Source organism: Hemitrygon akajei, chromosome 14, assembly GCF_048418815.1.
Source record: "Hemitrygon akajei chromosome 14, sHemAka1.3, whole genome shotgun sequence".
In the NCBI taxonomy this organism is placed as follows: domain Eukaryota; kingdom Metazoa; phylum Chordata; class Chondrichthyes; order Myliobatiformes; family Dasyatidae; genus Hemitrygon; species Hemitrygon akajei.
Window position 1 is genome coordinate 39,030,257 of NC_133137.1, and position 23,764 is coordinate 39,054,020.

General features: G+C 41.3%; 1 protein-coding gene across 1 annotated transcript in view; it reads right to left on the reverse strand.

Annotated features, from left to right (window-relative positions):
- sgsm1a (small G protein signaling modulator 1a) overlaps window positions 1-23,764 on the reverse strand; it is a 185,368-nt gene that overhangs the window by 112,539 nt on the left and 49,065 nt on the right. Inside the window, exon 4 of the mRNA XM_073065888.1 lies at window positions 619-781. Within this exon, the coding sequence (XP_072921989.1) occupies window positions 619-781 (163 nt within the window). The remainder of the gene's footprint in view (window positions 1-618; window positions 782-23,764) is intronic.

Genomic DNA, 23,764 nt, shown 5'->3' on the forward strand with positions numbered 1-23,764 from the left:
GGATTGTCCTGAGGGGCAACATAGTCTCATTGGGCTGAAGGGCATCCTCTTGTATGCAAACAGTAATGTAGTGGCTAGTGTAATGCTACTACAGAGCCAGCAACCCAGGTTCAATTCCCACAGCTGCCTGTAAGGAGTTTGTACGTTCTCCCTGTGAACGTGTGGATTCCTCTGTGCGCTCCGGTTTCCTCCCACAGTCCAAACATGCATGAGCTAGGAGGTTAGCTGGTCACATGGGTGTAATTGGGCAAGCATGGTTCATTGGGCCAGTTACCAAGCTGTATCTCTGAATAAATAAATAAGTAAAATCTGCAGGAGTTTAAACCTCAGGTCACCATTATTAATGACTGGAACAGAGAATAAACTACTGGGAGAACTCAACAGGAACATATTATGAAGACTCAAGTAACTACAGATGATGGAATCAGCAGCAAAATATTAAGAACATTTGAATAATAACTTTTACATACTCTGCAGCAACTCTCAGATTGTTTCCAGTCCTGGAGCATTATCTCTACATTGACCTCATCACCCCTCTGTCATCTCGCGCCCATTCCCCATGAGCGAGAGAAGTCACGAACCCCCGACACACCGACTCTGTGCTGTCCACAAGGTTACCTGCTCTCAATCAGCTGCTCCAGCTCCTGCACCTTCCTGCACAGCTGCTCGGCCAGCGGGAACGTCTTCGCCACCTTCATGAAGAGGGCAGCAATCTTGTTGCTCCGCAGGAATCCTGCTGCCCTGCGCCTGAGTCCGTGCAACACGCAGGCTTCCACTGCAGCTGGGGGAGGGGTGGGGGTGTAGAACGAGACCACAGGTGAGGAGGCATTAAAACAGCCGTCCCCAGCATTAAACCAACCCACCTTCTTGGGACCACACTTGTTGGCTCTGGAGAGGTTCAACTGGAGGCTCACAAGTGTGCTCCATGGAATGAAAGACTTGACGTATGAGGAGTGCTTGACGCCTCTGGGCCTGTCTTCAATAAGAGTTCAAAAGGATGAAGGGGGATCTCATTGAGACCTACCATCTAATCAGAGAGGACATGGGAACATGGCAGAAAGGACATCAGAGGGAGGTGATGGGCAAGTGAGAGGGAAGCCAGAATGAGAATGGACCCACAACTGTCAGGAAGGAGATAGTGGAGCATCAGGATTAGGACTGCCAGACTGGGTAGCAGCTTCTTCCCCTGGGCTGTGAGACTAATAAATACCCGGCTACAATTGCGGTCTCATCGCTAGGACAGCGAGCTATTTATGGTTTACCTGTGCTGCACGCTGCATGCATTTAGAATTATATTTTGTTAATTTATTTGTAATATCTGTTTTACGTGCTGTGTGTGATATATGTTTTGTAGATGCACTGTGCTCTGGAGGTTCGTTGTTTCATTTGTTTGTATATATGTACAGTCAGATCACAATAAACTTGAACTTAAGAATGGGAAGAAGGAAAAATTAGTGGAGGTTAGAGAAATGGATTAATTCCTTCTACTTCTGCCCTTTACCTTCTCCAGCTATCATCTCCCAGCTTCTTACTTCATAACCCTTCCCCGCCCACCCACCTTTCCTCTCATCTGGTCTCAGCTATCACCTGTCAGCTTGTACTCCTTCCCGTCCCGCACCTTCTTATTCTGGCTTTGTACCCCTTCCTTTCCAGTCCTGAAGAAGGGTCTCAGCCCAAAACATCACCTGTATATTCCTCTCCATAGATGCTGCCTGATCTGTTGAGTTCCTACAGCATTTTTGTGTGTGTTCCTCAAGATTTCAGGATCTCTTGTGTTTGTGTTAGAGGAAATGCAGGTAAACAATAAGGGGCAAGATCATAACGAGGAGCAGAAGATGGGAGAATGTGGCTGAAAAAAGAATCAGCCACATTGGATCCTGTCTTGCTGCACTACTTACTACATGACCTCTGAACTCCCCACCTAGCCTATTGACCTTTACCCTCCCAAGTGCCTAATGGTCAGCATGGGTCAAAGGCCAAATTTGCTCTGGGATTGCATGACTCTGATTCTTCACCACCCCCCATTGAGCTGATTTGTTCCAGATGTGTTCCAAGACACAAAAGACACAGTATATTTTCTGCTATCCCCTCTATAGTCCTTGAGTTATTTTTCTCCCAGATTAGAGATGGAGGAGTTTAAGGTGGGAGGTTATATGGGAGATAGGGTTTGAGGGTCAGCACAACATCGTGGGCCGAAGGGCCTGTAATGTGCTGTACTATTCTATGTTCTATGAGATAGAGGTGGAGATGGAGGTAGAGAGGGAGAGAAAGAGAGAGGTAGAAAGGGCGAGAAAGAGAAATGCAGAGAGTGAGAGAGAGGGAGACAGAGAGACAGAGAGAGAGATAAACTAGATATCTCATATGCTAAAAGACGAACACTTGATCTCTCAATTTATGGTATCTTGTTGTGGCTCCTGCATTTATTTGTCTATCTGAAATGCACTTTCTCTGTAGTTATAACACAATATTCAGCATCTGTTTTCCTTTTAACCACCTCATTGTAATGGTGTATGGTACACTAAACAAAAGCTTTTCATAGAACATAGAACCGTACAGAAAATACAGGCCCTTCTGCCCACAGTGTTGTGCTAACCTTTTAACCTACTCCAAGGATAATCTAATCCTTCCCTCTAACAAAGTCTTCCATTTTCCTTTCCTCTATGTCCCAGGCTAAGAGTTTCTTAAGTCCCTGATGTATCTACCTCTACCACCACCCCTGGCAGTGTATCCCATGCACTTACCACTCTGTATAAAAAAAACTTACTTCTACCATCTCCTCTGTACTTTTTTTCAAGCACCTTAAAACTTTGTTCAAAAGTTCAAAATTATCAAAGTACATATACATCACCATACACAATCATGAGATTCATTTTCTTGTGGGCATACTCAAAAAAACCATGATAGAATACTAACTACAATAGAATCATTATGGTTAAAATGACTTCAACTGCACCAACTTGAGGGTTCAACCAGTGTACAAAAGACAACCAATTGTGCAAATACACAAAGAAAGAAATAATAATAAATAAACAAACAAACAAATATCAAGAACATGACATGAAGGATCTTTGAAAGTGAGTCCATGGGTGTGAGAATTTATGATGGTTCCTCCATGTTTTGACGATCAAAGCAGCTTCAAAAGCACTGAGCTCATCTGGAAGCTCTGTTGTCACCTATGTCACCTGATTTAACTTTATAAGAGGTGATAGCATTCAACCTCTGCCACAACTGTTGAGGATCATTCTTTGATTCAAGTTTAGTACAGAATTGCCACTTTGCCCATGAGTTGGCTTTCCTGAGATCATAACTGGACCTCTTGTAACCTTCTTGGTCAACAGACTTGATCTGGCCCTCAGCTGATTGAGGACCTCATGGTTCATCCAGGGCTTCTGAATGGGGAAGCCCTGAATGACTTAGTGGGACAAGCTCATCTACAGCTGTTTTAATAAAGTCCGTTACAACCCTGGTATATCCATTCAGATCTCTAGTGTTTGAACACGGCCCAGTCCACTAACTCACAGTAATCCTGAAAACGCTCCTCTGCCTCCCGCTACCATCTCTTTGTTGTCCTAATGTCCAGTGCTTTGCTCTATAGCCTCTGCCTGTATATAGGCAGGTAGGAGGAGGACAACCACGTGATCAAATTTACCAAAATACAGTCTGGGCATGGAACGGCATGCATTCCTTATCTTAGTGTAACAAAAATCCAGTGTGTTGGGACCTCTAGTTTAAAAGGTTATATTCTGGTGGCAGATACCCTCTTGTATCGACCATTTCTGGCCAGGGAAAAGGTCTTTGGTTGTCCAGCTTACGCCTCATCATTTTATACACCTCTATCAAGTTACCTCTCATCCTCCTTCCCACCATAGCGGAAAGCACTAGCTCACTCACCCTTTCCTCATAGGACATGCTCTCTAATCCAGGCAGCATCCTGGTAAAGCTCCTCTGCGTCCTCCCTAAAGCAGGGGGTCCCAAACTTAGTTCACGGTAGGATCCCAACCTGGTTAATGGTAGGGGTTCCAACAGTTCATGGTAGGGTACGCAACTTCAGTTAATGGTAGGTGTCCCACCTCGGTTCATGGTAAGGGTCTTAACCTAGTTAATGGTGGGGGGGGTTCCTAAACCCGGTAGGGGTACAAATTTCAGTTCATGGTAGGGGTTCGAACAGTTCATGATAGGGGTCCCGACCTTGGTTCATGGAAGGGGTCCTAACCTAGTTAATGGTAGAGTTCCATACCGCAATTCATGGTAGGAGGTCCCAACCTGGTTAATAGTAGAAGTCCAAACCTCGGTTCATGGTAGGTGTCCATGGCATAAGAAAAGATTGGGAACACCTGCTCTAAACCTCTTTCCGATAAAGGTAAGATCAGAACTGACCACAATATTCCCAAGTGCAATCTAACCAGAGTTTTTTTAGAGCTGCAACAATAGCACAGGAAACACTGGCATTTCCTGCCAGCTCCTGCCTGCCCCTTTGTGTACACTCAGCATTTCATTGGGCAGTGGGAAGTCAATGCCGATGGCGTGGAGTTAGAGAGACCACACAAACCTGGCCAGGCAACAAGGATGTACAAGGGTGAATTACCCCTCAGAGTAGGTGAGTGCTAGAAGAGGAGGTAACTGAGAGAGAGCAATTAGCAAAGAATGGGATTGATGGTGTTGCTTTGCTGGGAGCCAGGATGAAATCAATGGGTGAAGAGATCTCCTTTGTGTTGTGTTATGGGAGGGGAGGATCGTGCTGGCCAGTCTTATACCTGCACAAAGTATCATTGACAGTATGAATGGTCAAGAGAGCAGGAAGGAGGAGGACATGGTCCTAACACCCAGTACACAGAATATGGATTATAGCTGGTAGGGGTGGAATTATGGAAATGGACAAAAGGTCTGGCAGAGACTGGAGTTTAACAAGCCTTTCTTTACTCAAAAGGTAGTGGTGGTGGATGTATCTCACTGCCAAAGCACTGGAATCTCTCTCCACAGCTGATTGGTGTCCCCACAGGGACTGGGCAGTGAGAACAGTCTAACAAGCTCCATCAAGTACCCCCACCAATCCAGGCAGTACTCTCTTCTCATTGCCACCATCATAAAGGAGGTACAGGACTGGTAGGTCCCACAACATCAGGTTCAGGAACAGTTAATACCCTTCCACCATCAGACTCCTTAACCAGCGGGGATAACTTCACTATTACTGTGAACTGATTCCACAACCCATGGACTCACTTTCAAGGACTCTGTGAATCATGTTCTCAGTATTATGTATGTATGTGGGTGATGGGGTGGAGATACATCTCTACCAAAGGAAGTATATGGCACTCCTTTCCCCCACTAGACTGTAACCATTGAGGTTAGGCTAACTGGCCTATAATTTCCTTTCTTTTGCCTTCCTCCCTTCTTAAGGAGTGGAGTGACCTTTGCAATCTACCAGTCCTCCAGGACCATGCCAGGATCAAGTGATTTTTGAAAGATTATGACCAAAGAATCTGTTATCTCTTCAGCAACCTCTCTCAGGACTCTGGAATGTAGTCTATCTGGTCTAGGTGACTTACCCACCTTAATGCCCGAGTTTGCCCAGCACTTTTTCCTTTGTAATAGTAATGGAATGAGTGTGAGTGTGAGTGTGAGTGTGAGTGTGAGTGTGAGTGTGAGTGTGTGAGTGTGTGTGTGTGTGTGTGTGTGTGTGTGTGTGTGTGTGTGTGTGTGTGTGTGTGTGTGTGTGTGTGTGTGTGTGTGTTGCCTTCTTTTGCACACTGGTTGTCAGTTTTTTGTGTAGATTTTCACTGAATATATTGTATTTCTTTGTTTTAATGTGAATGACCGCAAGAAAATGTATCTCAAGGTGGTATATCATGATATGTATGCACTTTGATAATAAATTTACTTTGAAATTTGATCATGATACAGCAGTGGTTTCCAGACTTTTTTATGCCGTGGATTCCTATCATTAGCCAAGGGGTCTGCGGACCCCAGGGTGGGAACCGCTGTGATACAGGAACAGCTTTGTCATCCACAACTCTAACCTTGCCTCAGTATTGGAACACTATGACCACTCATGAATTTATTTTCAATTGTATGTTTGTGTTCTCCCCCCCCCCCCCCCACACTGTGGTCTTAGCTTTGCACAATCTTGTTATTCACTTCATGGAATAATTTATATTCTCTGTGTTGTCTGTATCTACGTGTCTGTGATGCTGCTAAAAACAAGTTTCTCACTGTTCTGGTGCTAATGACAATATCCTTGGTTTAACTCCTGTGCAACAAATTTCTGTGAATTGACAATGAGTTCATCGGACTCCCCTGAGGAAGGGGTGATGTGATGATGCAGACTGACCTAGCTGTTTTCGACGTCTGCATTATTAATTCACCAGAGCGGCTATAAAGTCCAAGAGAAGCTGAGGATCAACATGTCAGCAAGGCCTTGAGTCAGGGCCTGGTAAGTGAGCAGGTCCCCAGGACTGAGAGTGGAAAGCAAACAAGACGTGACTCTATCCCACTGGGTACACTCTGATGAACAGCCAGCAGGCAAGAAGAATTTCTAAGTGAAATTAGAAAAGCAATATTCCTGGATCTATCTGAAGGTCCTACTGCTCTGTTTCCATGGCAACCGTCAGCTCCACGGCTCCTGATAAACATTTCTTGCTGCTCTGACCTCCTACAGATAACATCGCTCACAATCTCCATCACGTCTCATCTATGCAGCTCGGTCACCTCAATCCTGTCACTAGTTGCCATTCCCAGTTGAACCCCTTCATGGCCAAAACTCCCTCCCCCATCCAACACCTCCCCTCCGGCCTGTCCCTCATCTGGGCCAGAACTCTGCCAGATCACCGTCAGTAAATTGACCATCACCCAGAACTTCATCACCACTGGAAGCACAAAAACTCTCAATGATATGGTTTCACATGAGGGTCCAGAAGAGATTCACAAGAATAATCCCGGGATTGAGAGGTTCCACGTATGATGAGAGCATTCAATGTCTCTGGTTCTGCATTCAGTCAAGTTTGGAACCATAAGGGCAAATCTCAGAGAAACCTACCAACTACTGAAACACCTGGATGGAGTGGATGTAGAGGGGATGGTTCCATTAGTAAAGTCAAGATCTAAGGGTGCAGTCTCAGAATAAAAGGGTGTCCTTTTAAAAAGGAGATGAGGAGAAATTTCTTTAGCTGGGTTGTAGTGAATCTGTGGAATTTGTTGCCGCAGAAGGCAGCCGAGGCCAACTAGGTGTCTTTAAGGCAAGATTTGACAGGTTCTTGATTAGTAAGGTGATAAGGGTCAGAGGGAAAAGGTCATGTTGCAGCTGTATAAAAACTTTAGTCATAGCATACTTGGGTATTGTGTACATTTCTAGCCGTACCATTATACAAATTATGTGGAGAACCACAGTCAATAGACAAGTGCACAGATATTTCAGGGCCTCGTTCCCTGCCTGGTAACTAATGGGCCAATGAAATACAAGCAATGTGTTCCCGATGGACCCTGGATATTCCCCCCTTCCCCTCCCCGTCAGTTTGTACTCCTTCCCCTCCCTCCACCTTCTTACTCCGGCTTCTTCCCCTTCCTTTCCAGCCCTAAAGAAGGGACTCAGCCTGAAACGTTGCCTGTTTATTTATTTCCACTTACGCTGCCGGACCTGCTGAGCTCCCCCAGCATTTTGTGTGTGTTGCTCAAGATTTCCAGCTTCTGCAGAATCTTGTGTGGTACAGGGCAATTATTCCTGTCCACTTTCAATTGATGCCCTGATCGGCGGACAATAGCACATGGAGAGATAGCCTACTCTGACCACTGCTACTCTCCCGTCTGCAATGCTTACAAAGTGCTCCTCCATCCACCGCTTGGGAAGTCTGATCACTCCTTCATCCTGCTTCTGCCCGTGAACAGGCAGAAACTGAAACAAGAAGCAGGCATAGTTAAAACCATCCACTACTGGTCCAACCAATCACTCTCCATGCTACAGGACTGCTTTGATGATGTCAACTGGAATGTGTTTTGTGATGTAGATGTCTCCAAATTTACGGAAGAGGTCATGAGCTTCATCTGGAAGTGCATTAAGGACGTTGTCCCCCAAAAATCGGTCAGGGTCTATCCAAACCAGAAACCCTGGGTCAACAGTTCTGTGTGCGCTGCACTCACCGCGCGAGACAGAGCTTACGTTGCCAGTAACCAACAGGAATCCAAGAAATGCAGCTACGATGTACACAAGGAACTCAGGGCAGTGAAACAACAATACAGGGACAAGATCCATACACAACTCTCCGGCAAAAACACACGCAGCTTATGGCTCACCATCACAGACTTCTGCCAACATCTGTCTCTCTCCCAGATGAGCTATATCTATTTTACATTTAGTTCAACGTCGCCAGCACTGAGCCCCCAAGGAGAGCTGCTGAAGTGACCTGCACCTTGGTCATCTCGGAGGCTGAGGTATGCAGGTGTTTTAAACAAGTGAGCAGTCACAAAGCTGCAGGATCTGACGGCATCCCAGGGCGAGTACTCAGGATGTGTGCAGCACAACTGGCTGATGTATTTCCAGACATTTTTAATCTCTCCCTTTCCCAGTGTAGAGTGCCCTCCTGCTTCAAAACATCCACCATTGTCCCTGTATCTAAAAAGACTAAGGTAACATGTCTGAAAGACCGGTGTCCTGTCGCACTTACCTCAATAATAAGCAAATGCTTTGAGAGGCTAGTCAAGTACTACATCTGCAGCATGCTACCACCCACACTGAAACCCTACAATTTGCCTACTGACACAACCGATTGACAGATGACCCAACAGCCACAGCTCTACACACCATCCTTACACATTTGGGGAAGAAAGATGTTTATGTGAGAATGCTGTTCTTGGACTGCAGTTCTACATTCAACATAATTCCCTCCAGGCTCACCAAGAAGCTCAGAGACCTTGGCCTTGACCCTGCCTTGTGCAGCTGGATCCTGGACTTCCTGTCAGATCGTAAGAATGGGCTCCCTCACCTCTGCCCCTCTGACCCTCAACACAGGTGCTCCTTAGGGTTGTGTACTAAGTCCCTTCCTTTACTCTCTGTATACCCATGACAGTGTCGCCACCAAGAGCTCTAACCTGCTAATTAAAGTTGCAGATGATACTACATTGATTGGCCTTATCTCAAATAATAACAAAGCAGCCTACAGAGAAGTCATCACCTTGACACAGCAGTGTTAAGAAAACAACCTCTCCCTCAATGTCGCAAAAACAAAGGAGCTGGTTGTGGACTACAGAAGGAACAGAAACAGGCTTACCTCTATTGACATAAATGGATCTGGGTTGAGAGGGTAAACAGCTTCAAGTTCCTCAGCATACACATAACCAAGGACCTGTCCGTGGCCTCCGTTGTCTGATTCTCCTCTTCATGATGTGCCACACATTTTCAATAGGAGATAGATCTGGACTGGCAACAGGCCAGTCAAGCACACACACTCTGTGTCTACAAAGCCACGCTGTTGTAGCCCGTGCAGAATGTGGTCTGGCATTGTCCTGCTGAAATAAGCATGGACATCCCGGGAAGAGACGCCGCTTTGATGGCAACATATGTCTCTCTAAAATCCCAATATACACCTCAGAGTCAATGGTACCTTCACATACATGCAACTCACCCTTGCCGTGGGCACTGATGCACCCCCATACCATCACAGATGCTAGCTTTTGCACCTTTCGCTGATAACAATCAGGATGGTCGTTTTCATCTTTGGCATGGAGAACTCGATGCCCGTTTTTTTCGGAAAACTAGCTGAAATGTGGACTCATCTGACCACAGCACACGGTTCCACAGTCTTTCGATCCATTTGAGATGAGCTTGGGCCCAGAGAACTCACCGGCGTTTCTGCACAGAGTTGATGTATGGCTTCCTCTTTGTGTAATACAGTTTCAAGTTGCATTTCTGGATGCAGCAACGGACAGTGTTAAGTGACAATGGTTTTCCGAAGTACTCCTGAGCCCAGGTGGCTATAATTGTCACAGTAGCATGATGGTTTCTTAGACAGTGCCGCCTGAGGGCTTGAAGATCACACGCATTCAACAGTGGTTTCCGACCTTGCCCTTTATGCACTGAGATGTCTCTGAATTCTCTGAATCTTTTCACAATATTATGTACTGTAGATGTTGAAAGACCTAAATTCTCTGCAATCTTGCGTTGGGAAATGTTCCTTTTGAACTGACTAACAATTCTCTGACGAATTTTGGCACAAAGGGGTGAGCCACGACCCATCCTTGCTTGCAAAGACTGAGCCTTTGATGGACGCTACTTTTATACCCAGTCATGATACCTCACCTGCTACCAATTAGCCTGCTTAATGTGGAGTCTTCCAAACTGGTGTTACTTGAATATTCTGTGCACTTTTCAATCTTACTTTAACTCTGTCCCAACTTTTGTTGAGTGTGTTGCAGCCATCAAATTCTAAATTTGTGTATATTTACAAAATACAATTAAGTTGGTCAATAAAACTAATGAAAATCTTTTCTTTGTACTTTTGTCAGTTAAATAAAGGTTCGCGTGAATTAACATATCACAGATTTTTGTTTTTATTGCATTTTGGAAAATATCCTAACTTTTCTGGAAATGGAGTTTGTAAAAAGCATGGATTGGGACAGGTTGTTCTCTGGCAAGGATGTGATTAGTAAGTGGGAGGCCTTCAAAGGAGAAATATTGAGAGTGCAGAATTTGTATGTTCCTATCAGGATAAAAGGCAAAGTGAGTAAGAATAAGGAACCTTGGTTCTCTAGGGATATTGGAACTCTGATAAAGAAGAAGAGAGAGATGTATGACATGTATAGGAAACAGGGAGCAAATAAGGTACTTGAGGAGTATAAAAAGTGCAAAAAAAAACTTAAGAAAGAAATCAGGAGGGCTAAAAGAAGATATGAGGTAGCTTTGGCAGTCAAGGGGAAGGATAATCCAAAGAGCTTCTACAGGTATTTAAAGACCAAAAGGATAGTAAGGGATAAAATTAGTCCTCTTGAAGATCAGTGGTCGGCTATGTATGGAACCAAAAGAAATGGGAGAGATATTAAATGGGTTTTTTTGCGTCTGTATTTACTAAGGAAACTGGCATGGAGTCAATGGAAAAAAGGCAAACAAGTAGTGAGGTCATGGAACCTATATAGATTGAAGAGGAGGAAATGCTTGCTATCTTGAGGTAAATCAGAGTAAATAAATCCCCAGGACCTGACAGGGTATTCCTTCGGACCTTGAAGGAGACTAGTGTTGAAATTACAGGGGCTCTGGCAGATATATTTAAAATGTCGGTATCTACGGGTGAGGTGCCGGAGGATTGGGGGATAGCTCATGTTGTTCCGTTGTTTAAAAAAGGCTCTAAAAGTAATCCAGGAAATTATAGGCTGGTAAATTTGACGTCAGTAGTAGGTAAATTATTGGAAGGAGTACTAAGAAATAGGATCTACAAGCATTTAGATAGACAGGGACTCATTAGGGAGAGTCAACACGGCTTTGTGCGTGGTAGTTCATGTTTAACAAATCTATTAAAGTTTTTCGAGGAGGTTACAAGGAAAGTGGATGACGGGAAGGCAATGGATGTTGTCTACATTGTCTACATGGACTTCAGTAAGGCCTTTGACAAGGTCCCGCATGGGAGGTTAGTTAGGAAGATTCAGGTGCTCGGTATACATGGTGAGGTAGTAAATTGGATTAGACATTGGCTCAATGGGAGAAGTCAGAGAGTGGTAGTGGAGGATTGCTTCTTGAGTGGAGGCCTGTGACTAGTGGTGTGCCACAGGGATCAGTGCTGGGTCTATTGTTATTTGTCATCTATATCAATGATCTGGATGATAATGTGGTAAATTGGATCAGCAAATTTGCTGATGATACAAAGATTGGAGGTATAGTAGACAGGGAGGAAGGTTTTCAAAGCTTGCAGAGGGATTTGGACGAGTTGGAAAAATGGGCCAAAAAATGGCAGATGGAGTTTAATACAGACAAGTGTGAAGTATTGCACTTTGGAAGGACAAACCAAGGTAGAACATACAAGGTAAATGGTAGGACACTGAGGAGTGCAGGAGAACAGAAGGATCTGGGAATACAGATACAAAATTCCCTAAAAGTGTTGTCACAGGTAGATAGGGTAGTAAAGAGAGCTTTTGGTACATTGGCCTTTATAAATCAAAGTACTGAGTAATAAGAGTTGGAATGTTATGGTGAGGTTGTATAAGGCAGTAGTGAACCCAAATTTGGAGTATTGTGTGCAGTTTTGGTCACCGAATTACAGGAAGGATATTAATAAGGTTGAAAGAGTGTAGAGAAGGTTTACAAGGATGTTTCCGGAACTTGAGAAACTGAGTTACCGAGAAAGGTTGAATAGGTTAGGAATTTATTCCCTGGAGCATAGAAGAATGAGGGGAGATTTGATAGAGGTATAAAAAATTATGATGGTTATAGATAGAGTGAATGCAAACAGGCTTTTTCCACTGAGGTTAGGGGAGAAAAAAACCCCAGAAGATATGGGTTAAGGGTGAAGGGGGAAAAGTTTAAAGGGAACACTGGGGGGGGGGGGGCTTCTTCACACAGGGAGTGGTGGGAGTGTGGAATGAGCTGTCAGATGAAGTTGTAAATGCGGGCTCACTTTTAGCATTTAAGAAAAACTTGGACAGGTACATGGATGAGAGGTGTATGGAGGGATATGGGCCAGGTGCAGGTCAGTGGGACTAGGCAGAAAAATGGTTCGGCACAGCCAAGAAGGGCCAAAAGGCCTGTTTCTGTGCTGTAATGTTCTATGGTTCCCTTTCCTTATTTCTTGTTTAGTTGTTCTTTATTGCTTTTTAAAGTTTTCCCAATCCTCCAGTCTCCCACTACTCTTTGTGACTTTGTATACACGAGCTTTTAACTTGATAGTGTCTTTTATTTCCTTAGTTATCCAAGGCTGGCTCTCCCCACACTTACTGTCCTTACTTTTGACTGGAATATACTTTTGTTGAGCATTGTGAAGAATCTCTTTCAAGGTATTCCACTGTTCAACTGTCCCACCAAATAGCCTGCACTCCCAATCCACATTAGCCAACTCCTCCCTCATCCTGTTGTAGTCTTTCTTGTTCAAGCATAATACATCAGTTTTAGATCTATTTCATCCTCCATCTGTATACGAAATTCAATCATACTATGATCACTCTTTCCAAGAAGGTCTCTGACTACAAGATCGTTAATCTTACCTGTCTCATTGCACAGGACTAGATCTAAGGTAGTATTTTCCCTTGTAGGTTCACTAACATGCTGCTCAAGAAAGCCATCATGAATGCATTCTATGAAGTCCTGCTCAAGACTTCCTTGACCAACCTGATTCCACTACGCGGAAGTTAAAACCTCCCAAGACAACTGCCGTTCCTTTCTTACAAGCCTGAGTTATTTCTTGGTTAATCGCCTCTGCCACTGCAATATTTTTATTAGGTGGCCTATAGACAACTCCCACCAGTGATTTTTTTTCTTTCCCTTTACTACTCTTAATTTCTACCCAGATGGACTCAACATTCAGCTCCGTAGATCTTACATCGTCTCTCACAATCATCCGGATCTCATCCCTAATCAAGAGTGCCACTCCACCTCCTCTGCCTTCCTGCCTATCTTTCCATATTACCTGATACCCTTGGAAATTTAATTCCCAGTCATCACCACCTTGCAACCCAGTTTCTGTAATGGCCACTAAATTATACGCCTTGTTACTGATCTGTGCCACAAGTTCACTAACCTTGTTTCTAATACTACAGGCATTTAGATAAAGTGCCCTTATACTCATTGTCCTTTTAGAATCTAGTGACCAAAGCGATTTTTGCTTTTTACTTTTATACACTCTACTCTTATTTTTTTCTTCACTAACTCTAGCTTTGGTCTCTGCATCACTTCCCGCTTCTTTTCTGTGTGGGTTCCCATCCCCCTGCCATATTAGCTTAAAGCCTCCCCAACAGCACTAGCAAACAATCTCCCTAGGACATTGATCCCGGCCCTGCCCAGATGGAGACCGTCCGGATGATACTGATCCCACCTCCCGCAGAAGCAGTTCCAATGCCCCAAGAGTCTGAAACCCTCCCTCCTGCACCACCATATTCATTCCTGCACGCCACATATTCATACTAGCTATCCTGCTCTTCCAACTCTGGCTAGCACGTGGCACCGGTAATAATCCTGAGATTATTACCTTTGAGGTCCTACTCTTTAATTTATCTCCTAGCTCCCTAAATTCACCTTGTAGGATCTCATCCCACTTTCTTCCTATATCGGTAGTAGCTACATGCACCACGACAGCTGGCTGCTCACCCTCCCCTTTCAGAATGCCCTGCAGCCCCTCCAACCCTTGCACCCGGGAGGCAACACACCATACGGGAGTCCCGTTTGTGGCCACAGAAGCTCCTCTCTATTCCCCTTACCATGGAATCCCCTACCACCACAGCTCTGCCACTCTTTTTCTTGCCCTCCTGCGCAGCAGAGCCACCCACGGTGCCACGAACCTGGCTACTGCTGCCTTCACCTGATCAGCCATCTCCAACAGACTCCAAAGCGGTCTATCTGTTTTGGAGGGAGACGGCCGCAGGAGACTCCTGTACTACTTTCCTGCAACTACTCTTCCTGTTGGTCACCCATTCCCTATCTTTTCTTAAACTGCTGTGTGACCAGCTCCCTACATGTGCTATCCACAACATTCTCCATATCTCGGATGCTCCAAGGTGAATCTGTGCACAGCTCCAGTGCCGCCATGCAGCTGGACACACTTCCTGCACACGTAGCCTTCCTGAGTTCCCACACGTCACAGGAGGAGCATGGCACAGGTTCTGAGCTCGCCTGCCATGTCAGAGTAACGGATGTTAGCAGAAGAGGACCACGAGTGAAGGGAAGAGCCTGCTGGAGAAGTCGAAGGCTGTTATCTGTGAGTCTCTGCAAATCAGTTCTTCACCTTGACCCTTCTTCGCCAAAGCCCTCTCACTCTGCTGCCCATTGTATATGGCGGTCTTCTTTTTAAACTCTTCCCGCTCTCTACTGGCTGACATCATGTACCTGTGCAGTCTTGCCTCTCTATACCCCGAGTAGTGAAATGCCTTCACTACTTTCTGGCTAAAATAATTTCTCTATGTCTCTGTTCTAAAGGGCCACCCCTCAGTTTTGAGGCTGTGCCGTCTAGCTGTAGATATCCACACCAAAGGAAACATCCTCTCTACATTCACCTTATCCAGACCTTTCAAAATTTGGTAGGGTTCAATGAGATTCCCCCCACATCCTTCTAAATTCCAGTGAGTACAGGCCTAAAGCTACAAAACACTCCTCATATGTTAACCCCATTCATTCTCGGAATCATCCTCATGAACCTCCCCTCAACTCTCTCCAATGACAACACATCCTTTCTGAGATATGGGGCCCAAAACTGTTGACAATTTTTAGATTAGAGAGGTCTCAAGATGGTGCTTATGGAGTAAACCGCTTTTAGGCTTTGCTCCAAACCTTTTACGTCTTTTTAACCTACAAACACCCCTTAAATGATCTTTTTATACTACCGTAGATTCCGGATTTTAAGCCGCTACTTTTTTCCCACATTTTGAACAGCTTTGAACTTTGCGGCCTTTAATCTGGAGCGGCTAATACATGATTTTTTTCATGCCGCCTCGTAAACATTTTGCCTCATAACAGTAGACCAATAAAATTGATGAGTAGTTCACAGAGGTCCAATGAAATTGTACGATAAATCAAGCGCACTTTCACAATTAAATTATTGTAAATCAGTCATTTGTACTCACCCTCATCAACATGGAAAACACTCGAAGCATTGTGCTGCCTTATGGCAGTTATTTAGTTTATAATATTTTCGCTTAGTAATTCATTTTCTAGTTAAAGTTAGAAGAGTTTTAACTATATTTGTTTTCTGTACTACATCGCGGGATGCTATGACGTCACACCCGGTTTCGCGGTGTCTTGTGGGAAAACGCCGGTTTGCGATAAACGGAAAGGAGGGGGGAGCGCATTACGCGAGCGGCTTTGGATCTGAGCGAACGCTGCTTTTAAGTTAAAGGCGATCAATAACTTTTCCTGGTAGGCTGCAGTATATATATTTTTTACCAGTCGTTAGGAGATACTGGAATGTTGTTTAGTAAAGAAGTATACGCAACGTATATTTAAAAGTAGCCACGTTACGGGCACGGTTCGAAAAAAAGCATTTGCAATATGTATTTGTTTTTGTTACCATATGGATTTAATTAAAAGTTAAAAAATCCTCACGTGTAATATCTTTCTGTGTAAATATCTCATATTACAACGTGGGACACCTGCGGCCTAAAATCCGGTGCGGCCTTTACAATTAAAAAATTGATTTTATTTCTAAAATTAGAGCCAGCGGCTTTTAATCAGGTCCGCTCTGTAGTCCGGAATCTACGGTAATTCTAAAGGGGTCTAAACATACAGAATTTTTCTTTTTAACTATTTGAATTATTTTCAACTTGCTGAAATGTCTAAAGCAAAAGAATCGAAACAGACGAAAGAACTGATAACTTTAGAAACAATTGTGAAGCTTATAGAAGACAAATTTGAAGGACTGGAGAAAAAAATAACCGTAAAGCTCTTTGAGTTTGATGAGCATTTAAAGTCATTCGAAGAAAAACTCCAAACACTTACACTGGAATCACAAAAACAACATCAAGTATTTTGGCTCTTGAAGAAGCCGCTCGCAAGAAAGATCGTATAATTGAAACTTTACAACAAGAGCAAACTTCGACTTCTCAACAGATGGATCATTATAAATTTAAAATTACTGATCTGGAAAATCGCTCTCGAAGACAAAATCTTCAGTTAATTGGGATTCCGGAAAAATATGAGAGCGGTGATCTTACCATTTTCTTCTCTAAATTTCTAATGGATGTCTTTGGTCCAGATGTACTGCACTCTCTTCCGATAATCGACCGTGCACACCGTGCCTCCCGTTTTCGGTCTGATTCAAGTTTGAAACCACGACATGTAATTCTCCGGATCCATTACCCTCATACCAAAGAGCGTCTGATTCGGCCGGCCCGGAAAAAGGGTATGATCAGTTTTCAAGAGTTTAAATTTCGTATTCTGGAAGATTATAGCCCTGAAGTCTTAAGGGCAAGAATGGCTTTTAGATCGGTTATGTCGAAAATTCACCAGAAAGGCTGCAAGCAAGCGCTGTTATTTCCAGCACACTTGAGAGTTACTCTTGATGACGGAACTTTTCGGCTGTTCAAATCTCCAGCGGATGCTCAAAGCTTTTTGGAACAATGACATTCTATCGGGTTGACTAATGTAATAATTAGTCTATAGATTTGGATCTTTTACATAATGATGTTTGTTTTTTTTTGGGTATGGCTTACATGTATTTTTTATACACGGTTAAAGCTCTTTTTTCTTGGCTTATTTTGACTTTATTATTTTTCCATATTATTAATCTATTAGCTTTGAAAATAACTTATTAGGTTTTTTTTGTTTTTCTTTTTAAGCTTGTATACGCTTTTTTATATTTTTAACATTTAAATATTAAGATTTTAAAAAAAAAATAAAATGTTGTTTCTTCTTCCCGACAGACTTCAGTGCTTGGAACGTCACATCCGTTTTGATGTGCTTGAAAGTTTTAAACTGTCATTTAAAATACCAATCCAGTATTAGTCATTTATGGGTTATATATATATATATATATATACTAATTTTATATTTTAACTTTTGTTATACCAACCCTTTCTTATAATGTGGGTTGTTTGTATTTTTTTTCAACTTTTTTTGTCTGAGTTGCCGTCTTGAGACATGGGGGTAAATTTAGTGTTAGATTGCCTGCTTGCCTCTTTTTGGCTTCTTTCCTGGGGTTTTGAGGGTGGAGGGAGGGGGATTTTTCTTCTTTCTTTTCTTTTTGCTTGCTTTTTGCTTAGTTTTATTTCATGGGCTTATATGAAACTACAAAAATGGTTGCAGTGCCATGACTTTCAGTTTCTCCTTGAACTTACTTCCTTCTTCCGGGTTCATGAGTTCACTTTTGTTTTAAACTTATGTGTTAACCGTAATAAATATTGTCAATATGGATAGGATTATTAATTTTGTTTCTTGGAATACTAATGGTTTAAATCATCTGATCAAATGGAAAAAAATATTCAAAGTATTCCATAGAATGAATGCCAATGTTATTTTTGTGCAAGAGACTCATGTAAGGAAGGTGGATAGTCAATGTTTGTTTAGGTTTTGGAAGGACCAACAATATCACTCAAATTTGCAAGCCAAAGTAAGAGGTGTTTCCATTTTTATAGTCTCATCAACTTCTTTTATACATCATGAAACAATTTCAGATCCACAAGGTAGATTTTTGCTTATTACTGGTCTACTTTTTAATCAAAAAGTTGTTTTAGTCAATGTTTATGCTTCAAATACTGATTGTCCTGAATTTTTAAAATGTTTATTTACATCCTTTCCTAATTTGAATCAATATAGATTGATAATGGGTGGGGATTTTAACTGTTGTTTAAACCCTTTGATGGTTAGATCCAAGCCCACCCAAATTCTTCCAAATAAATCGGCTTCTCTCATCAACTCTTTTATGATTGATTCAGCTATTTGTGAAATTTGGCGTTTTCTACACCCTAATGACAAAGAGTTCTCATACCTTTCCCATGTTTATCATTACTCAAGAATTGATTACTTTTTCATTGATCACCATTTACTTACAGATGTTATTGATTGTAAATATGATTCTATTACCATATCTGATCATGCACCTCTGAAGTTATCTATTAAGATAACGGATTCATATATTAATGCTAAATTTTGGAGGTTCAATCCTGTTTTATTGCAGGATTCTGACTTTGTTAACTTTATTAAACAACAAATTGATTTGTTTTTCTCAACAAATTCTACAGCAGAGATCTCTAGTGGAATTTTATGGGATACTTTTAAAGCATATATTCGTGGACAGATTATTTCATATTCTGCTGGAGTTAGGAAACGAATTCTAAAATATTAACATTAGTTGATAAAATCAAAGCAATTGATAAGATTTATCCAATGACCCCTAGCAAAGAACTTTATAAAGAAAGAGTGGAACTTCAAATGGAGCATAGCTTATTATTATCCTCTTTGATTGAAAGTCAGTTAATTAAATCAAAAACCCAATTCTATATATATGGAGATAAGTCTGGTAAATTATTGGCTAACCAATTGAAAATTGTTTCAGATAAACGACAGATTACCAGGATTCGTAAACAAGATAGTACTTTGACGATCGACCACAAAGAGATAAATAAAGCCTTTCAAGATTTTTATAATTCCTTATATCAATCAGAATTTACTAAGGACTCTTCTATAATAAATGAATTTTTAAGGAAATTGAATATCCCAAAAGTAACTGTTGAGGATAGTGTATTTTTAGATACACCTATTACGGAGTCTGAAATAGAAAAGGCTATTTTTTCAATGAATTCGGGTAAAGCTTCTGGTCCAGATGGTTTCTCTGCAGAATTTTTAAAATCTTTTTCTTCCATACTTTCTCCTTGGCTTTGTAAAATTTTTAAAGATGCATTAAGTATAGGCAAATTACCACAATCTTTTTATGAAGCTTCTATTTCTTTAATTCTTAAAAAAGATAAAGACCCTACTGAATGCGCATCCTATCGGCCTATATCCTTGTTGAATACGGATTTTAAGATTTTTAGTAAAATTTTGGCTATTAGATTAGAAAATATATTACCTCGAATTATTTCTGAAGATCAGACTGGATTTATTAAAAATCGCTATTCATCTTTTAACATTAGAAAATTAATATTATTTATACCCCTTCATCTAAAATACCAGAATGTGTCATTTCTTTAGATGCCGAAAAAGCATTTGATAGAGTTGAATGGCCATATTTATTTAATACAATGCAACATTTTAATTTTAGTTCAAAATTTATATCATGGATTAAATTAATATACCATAAACCCTTAGCTTCGGTTTTTACCAATAATCAAAGATCCCCTTTTTTTCAGTTATTTCGTGGTACAAGGCAAGGTTGTCCTTTAAGTCCTTTACTATTTGACATCGCTTTAGAACCTTTGGCTATAGCTATTCGTGAATCACCCAATATTCTGGGTATTACCCGTGGGGAGACGACGTATAAGGTACCATTATATGCTGATGATTTGTTATTATATATATCTGACCCTGAAAGATCTATTCCTGCTATTTCTTCTTTGCTTGCTCAATTTAGTAACTTTTCTGGTTATAAATTGAATTTTAATAAGAGTGAACTATTTCCATTAAATATGCAAGTTCCAATTTATAAACATTTACCATATAAAATTGTTACAGATTATTTTATTTATTTAGGTATTAAAATTACTAAAAAACATAAAGATTTATTTAAAGTTAATTTTCTACCTTTAATTGACCAAATTAAGCAACTTGCTATTAGGTGGTCTCCACTATCTTTGTCATTGGTAGGCAGAGTTAATGCTATTAAGATGATGATACTACCTAAATTTTTACATTTATTTCAAGCATTACCAATTTTTATTCCTAAATCTTTTTTTGATACTGTTGACTCTAAAATATCTTCTTATTTGTGGCAGAACAAAAATCCTAGACTAGGCAAAAAATATTTACAGAAGCCTAAGAAGGAGGGCGGCTTGGCTCTACCAAACTTAAGATTTTACTATTGGGCAGTTAATATACGGTATTTAATATTCTGGACACAAGAATTGACTATAGCTGCTTGCCCACAATGGGTAAATTTGGAATGTAAATCTGTGCAAGATTTTTCACTGATTTCAATCTTAGGATCTTCACTTCCTTTTTCTTTATTCAAAATGAATAAACAGATAACTAATCCCATAGTCAAATACACATTACGAATTTGGTTTCAATTTCGTAAATTTTTTGATTTGAATAAGTTTATTCTATCATGTCCTATAATATCTAACTATTTCTTTCGGCCTTCATCTATGGATCAAGCTTTTCTTTTATGGAAAACAAAAGGTATAACATGTTTTCGTGATCTGTTTTTGGATGATAACATTATGTCCTCTGAACAGCTATCTAATAAATATAATTTTCCTAAAACCCATTTTTTTAGATATTTGCAAGTCAGAAATTTCTTGTATAATGAATTAAAGTCTTTTTCGAAAGAATGTCCATTGGACATTACAGAAAGAATTTTAGCCCTCAATCCTTGTCAAAAGGGTTTAGTAGCTATCATTTATAATATGATTATGAATTTACAGCTAGATGTATCAGAAAAAATTAAGAAGGAATGGCAAGAAGAATTGCATTGTCCTATATCCACTGAGCAATGGGAAAAAATTTTATTATTGGTAAATTCGTCCTCTATTTGTGCTAAACATGCCCTAATACAATTTAAGGTTGTACATAGAGCTCATATGTCTAAAGATAAACTTGCTCGATTTTATTCTCATGTTAATTCAACCTGTGACAGATGTCATTCTGATGTTGCTTCATTGACTCATATGTTCTGGTCTTGTCCTTGTTTACAAAATTATTGAAAAGATATTTTTAATATTATTTCAAGAGTTTTAAATATCAATTTCCAACCGCATCCTTTTACTGCAATTTTCGGTTTACCAATGATGGATAATAACCGTTTATCCGCTTCATCTCAACGAATGATTGCATTTGTTACATTAATGGCTAGAAGATCTATTTTACTGAATTGGAAAGAAATTAATCCTCCAACTGTATTTCAGTGGTTTTCTCAAACTATCTCTTGTTTGAGTTTAGAAAAAATTAGAAGCGTGGTTTTTGATTCTTCAGTTAAATTTGAAGAAACTTGGAGACCATTTATTCAACATTTTTATATGAGTTAAATGGTCTTTTCCTAAATTTTACTTTTTTATTATCCTTAATTATTTGGATGGAGGTTCGGAGTTATTGGCACTACTGTATGTATTTAACATTATATAATGGCCCATGTTGGTTAGTTTTTTTTTCCTTCTCTTTTTTTTTTGGGTTTTTTTTCTCTTTTTCTGTTTCTTTTACATAAATACTGTGAGTTTGGGAGGTCTTATATATTGATTATTATATATCTGATTGTCTATTTAAACTATTAATTATGTACTCTCAAATGCTTTGTATTCATATTTCATCTATGTTTTTCTTAAAATTAATAAAAAGATTTAAAAAGAAAAAAGAAAGAATTTTTAGATTAGATTATGAGGACACTCAGTCCTCGTTTATTGTCATTTAGAAATGCATGCATGCATTAAGAAATGACACACTGTTCCTCTGGAGTGATATCACAAAATAAAAAAAGGACAAACAAAGACTCCCACTGACAAAACCACATAATTATAGCATATAGTTACAGCAGTGCAAAACAACACCGTAATTCGATAAACGCAGACCATGGACGCGGATTAAAAAGTCTCAAGTCCCGATCGACTCCAATCGTCCCGATATCAGGCAGCAAACGGGAGAACTCTCCCTGCCATAAACTTCCAGGCACTGACAATGCCTTGGAAGCACCCAACGACAGCAGACTCTGAGTCTGTCCCAAAACTTCGAGCATCCAACCAACCCCTCTGATACAGCCTCCCAAGCACCATCCTCTGCCGAGCGCCTTCAACCTCGTCCCGGCCGCCGAAACAAGCAAAGCCGAGGTCTCGGAGGCCTTCTCCTCCGGAGATTCCGGACCGCACAGTAGCAGAGGCAGCGAAGCGGGCATTTCAGATGTTCCTCCACGCTCTCACGTCTGCCTCCATCAAATCAGGATTGTGCACGGATCCCTACTGAACACGTGACGGATATCCATTCTCCAGAGAGGCCGCGCGCACTACGTCACGCCGCCATCTTCTCCTCCTCACCTGATTAGTGTCTTTTTATTTTCTACTCCCCTTGAAATTAATGCCAACATTGCAGTTGCCTTCTTTACCATAAACTCAGCTTGTGTTCTCCCCACACTTTCATCAACCCCAGGTTGACCTACACACTGGGAGAATTTACATTGACCTGTTAACCTACTAAGCTGGCCTGCACATCTCCAGAATGTGGGAGGAAACCGGAAATGTGTGTGGTCACAGGGAGAACGTGCAAACTCCGCACAGTGAGCACCATAACCTGTGTCCCCAGTGCTGTGAGGTGGGCAGATCTACCAGCTGCACCACAACACAGTCCTCAGATCCTCCAGGAAAAAAGACCAAGCAAGTTACCTTAAACGCTGAGGCATTGCCTCAGACTAAGTGGGGAGGTATCTCCATTTGGCATGAAGGGGAAGGCAGAGGCTCATAGTAGGTGTTTTGGATTAGTGTATAGAGTTGTTATTTTTCTTTCTAGTATAACTTTCCTATGTTTGCTTATATTTTTATTTAATCACCTACTGTGTAGACATGTGATTGTACAGTCAATTTTCCAGCAATTACAGTGCAATTGCTTCTGTAATTTGCTAGAAGCTCCTTAGTTTTCAGTAGCAGATGTCACACCACTTGAACCTGGCTGTTTTATAGTTTATCACTGGAGTGTTAGAGTCATAAAAAAGTACAGCACAGAAACAGGCCCACTGACCCATCTAGTCTGTGCTGGACCATTTAAACTGCCAAGTCCCACCGATCTGCTCCGGGACTACAGCCCTATCATCCATGTACCTATTCAAACTTCTCTAAAGCACTGAATTCGAGCTCACATGCACCATTTGTGCTGTTGTTACCTCTAGTTTGAGCACGAGAAAATCATAGCTGCTTTTTTCCTTTCTCCTTTCTCTGTTCTCTCGGCTCCTCGTTCTTTGTTCTTCTAACACTAAATAAAACAGCCACAAGCAACAAGTTTTATTCCTCATTCTCGACT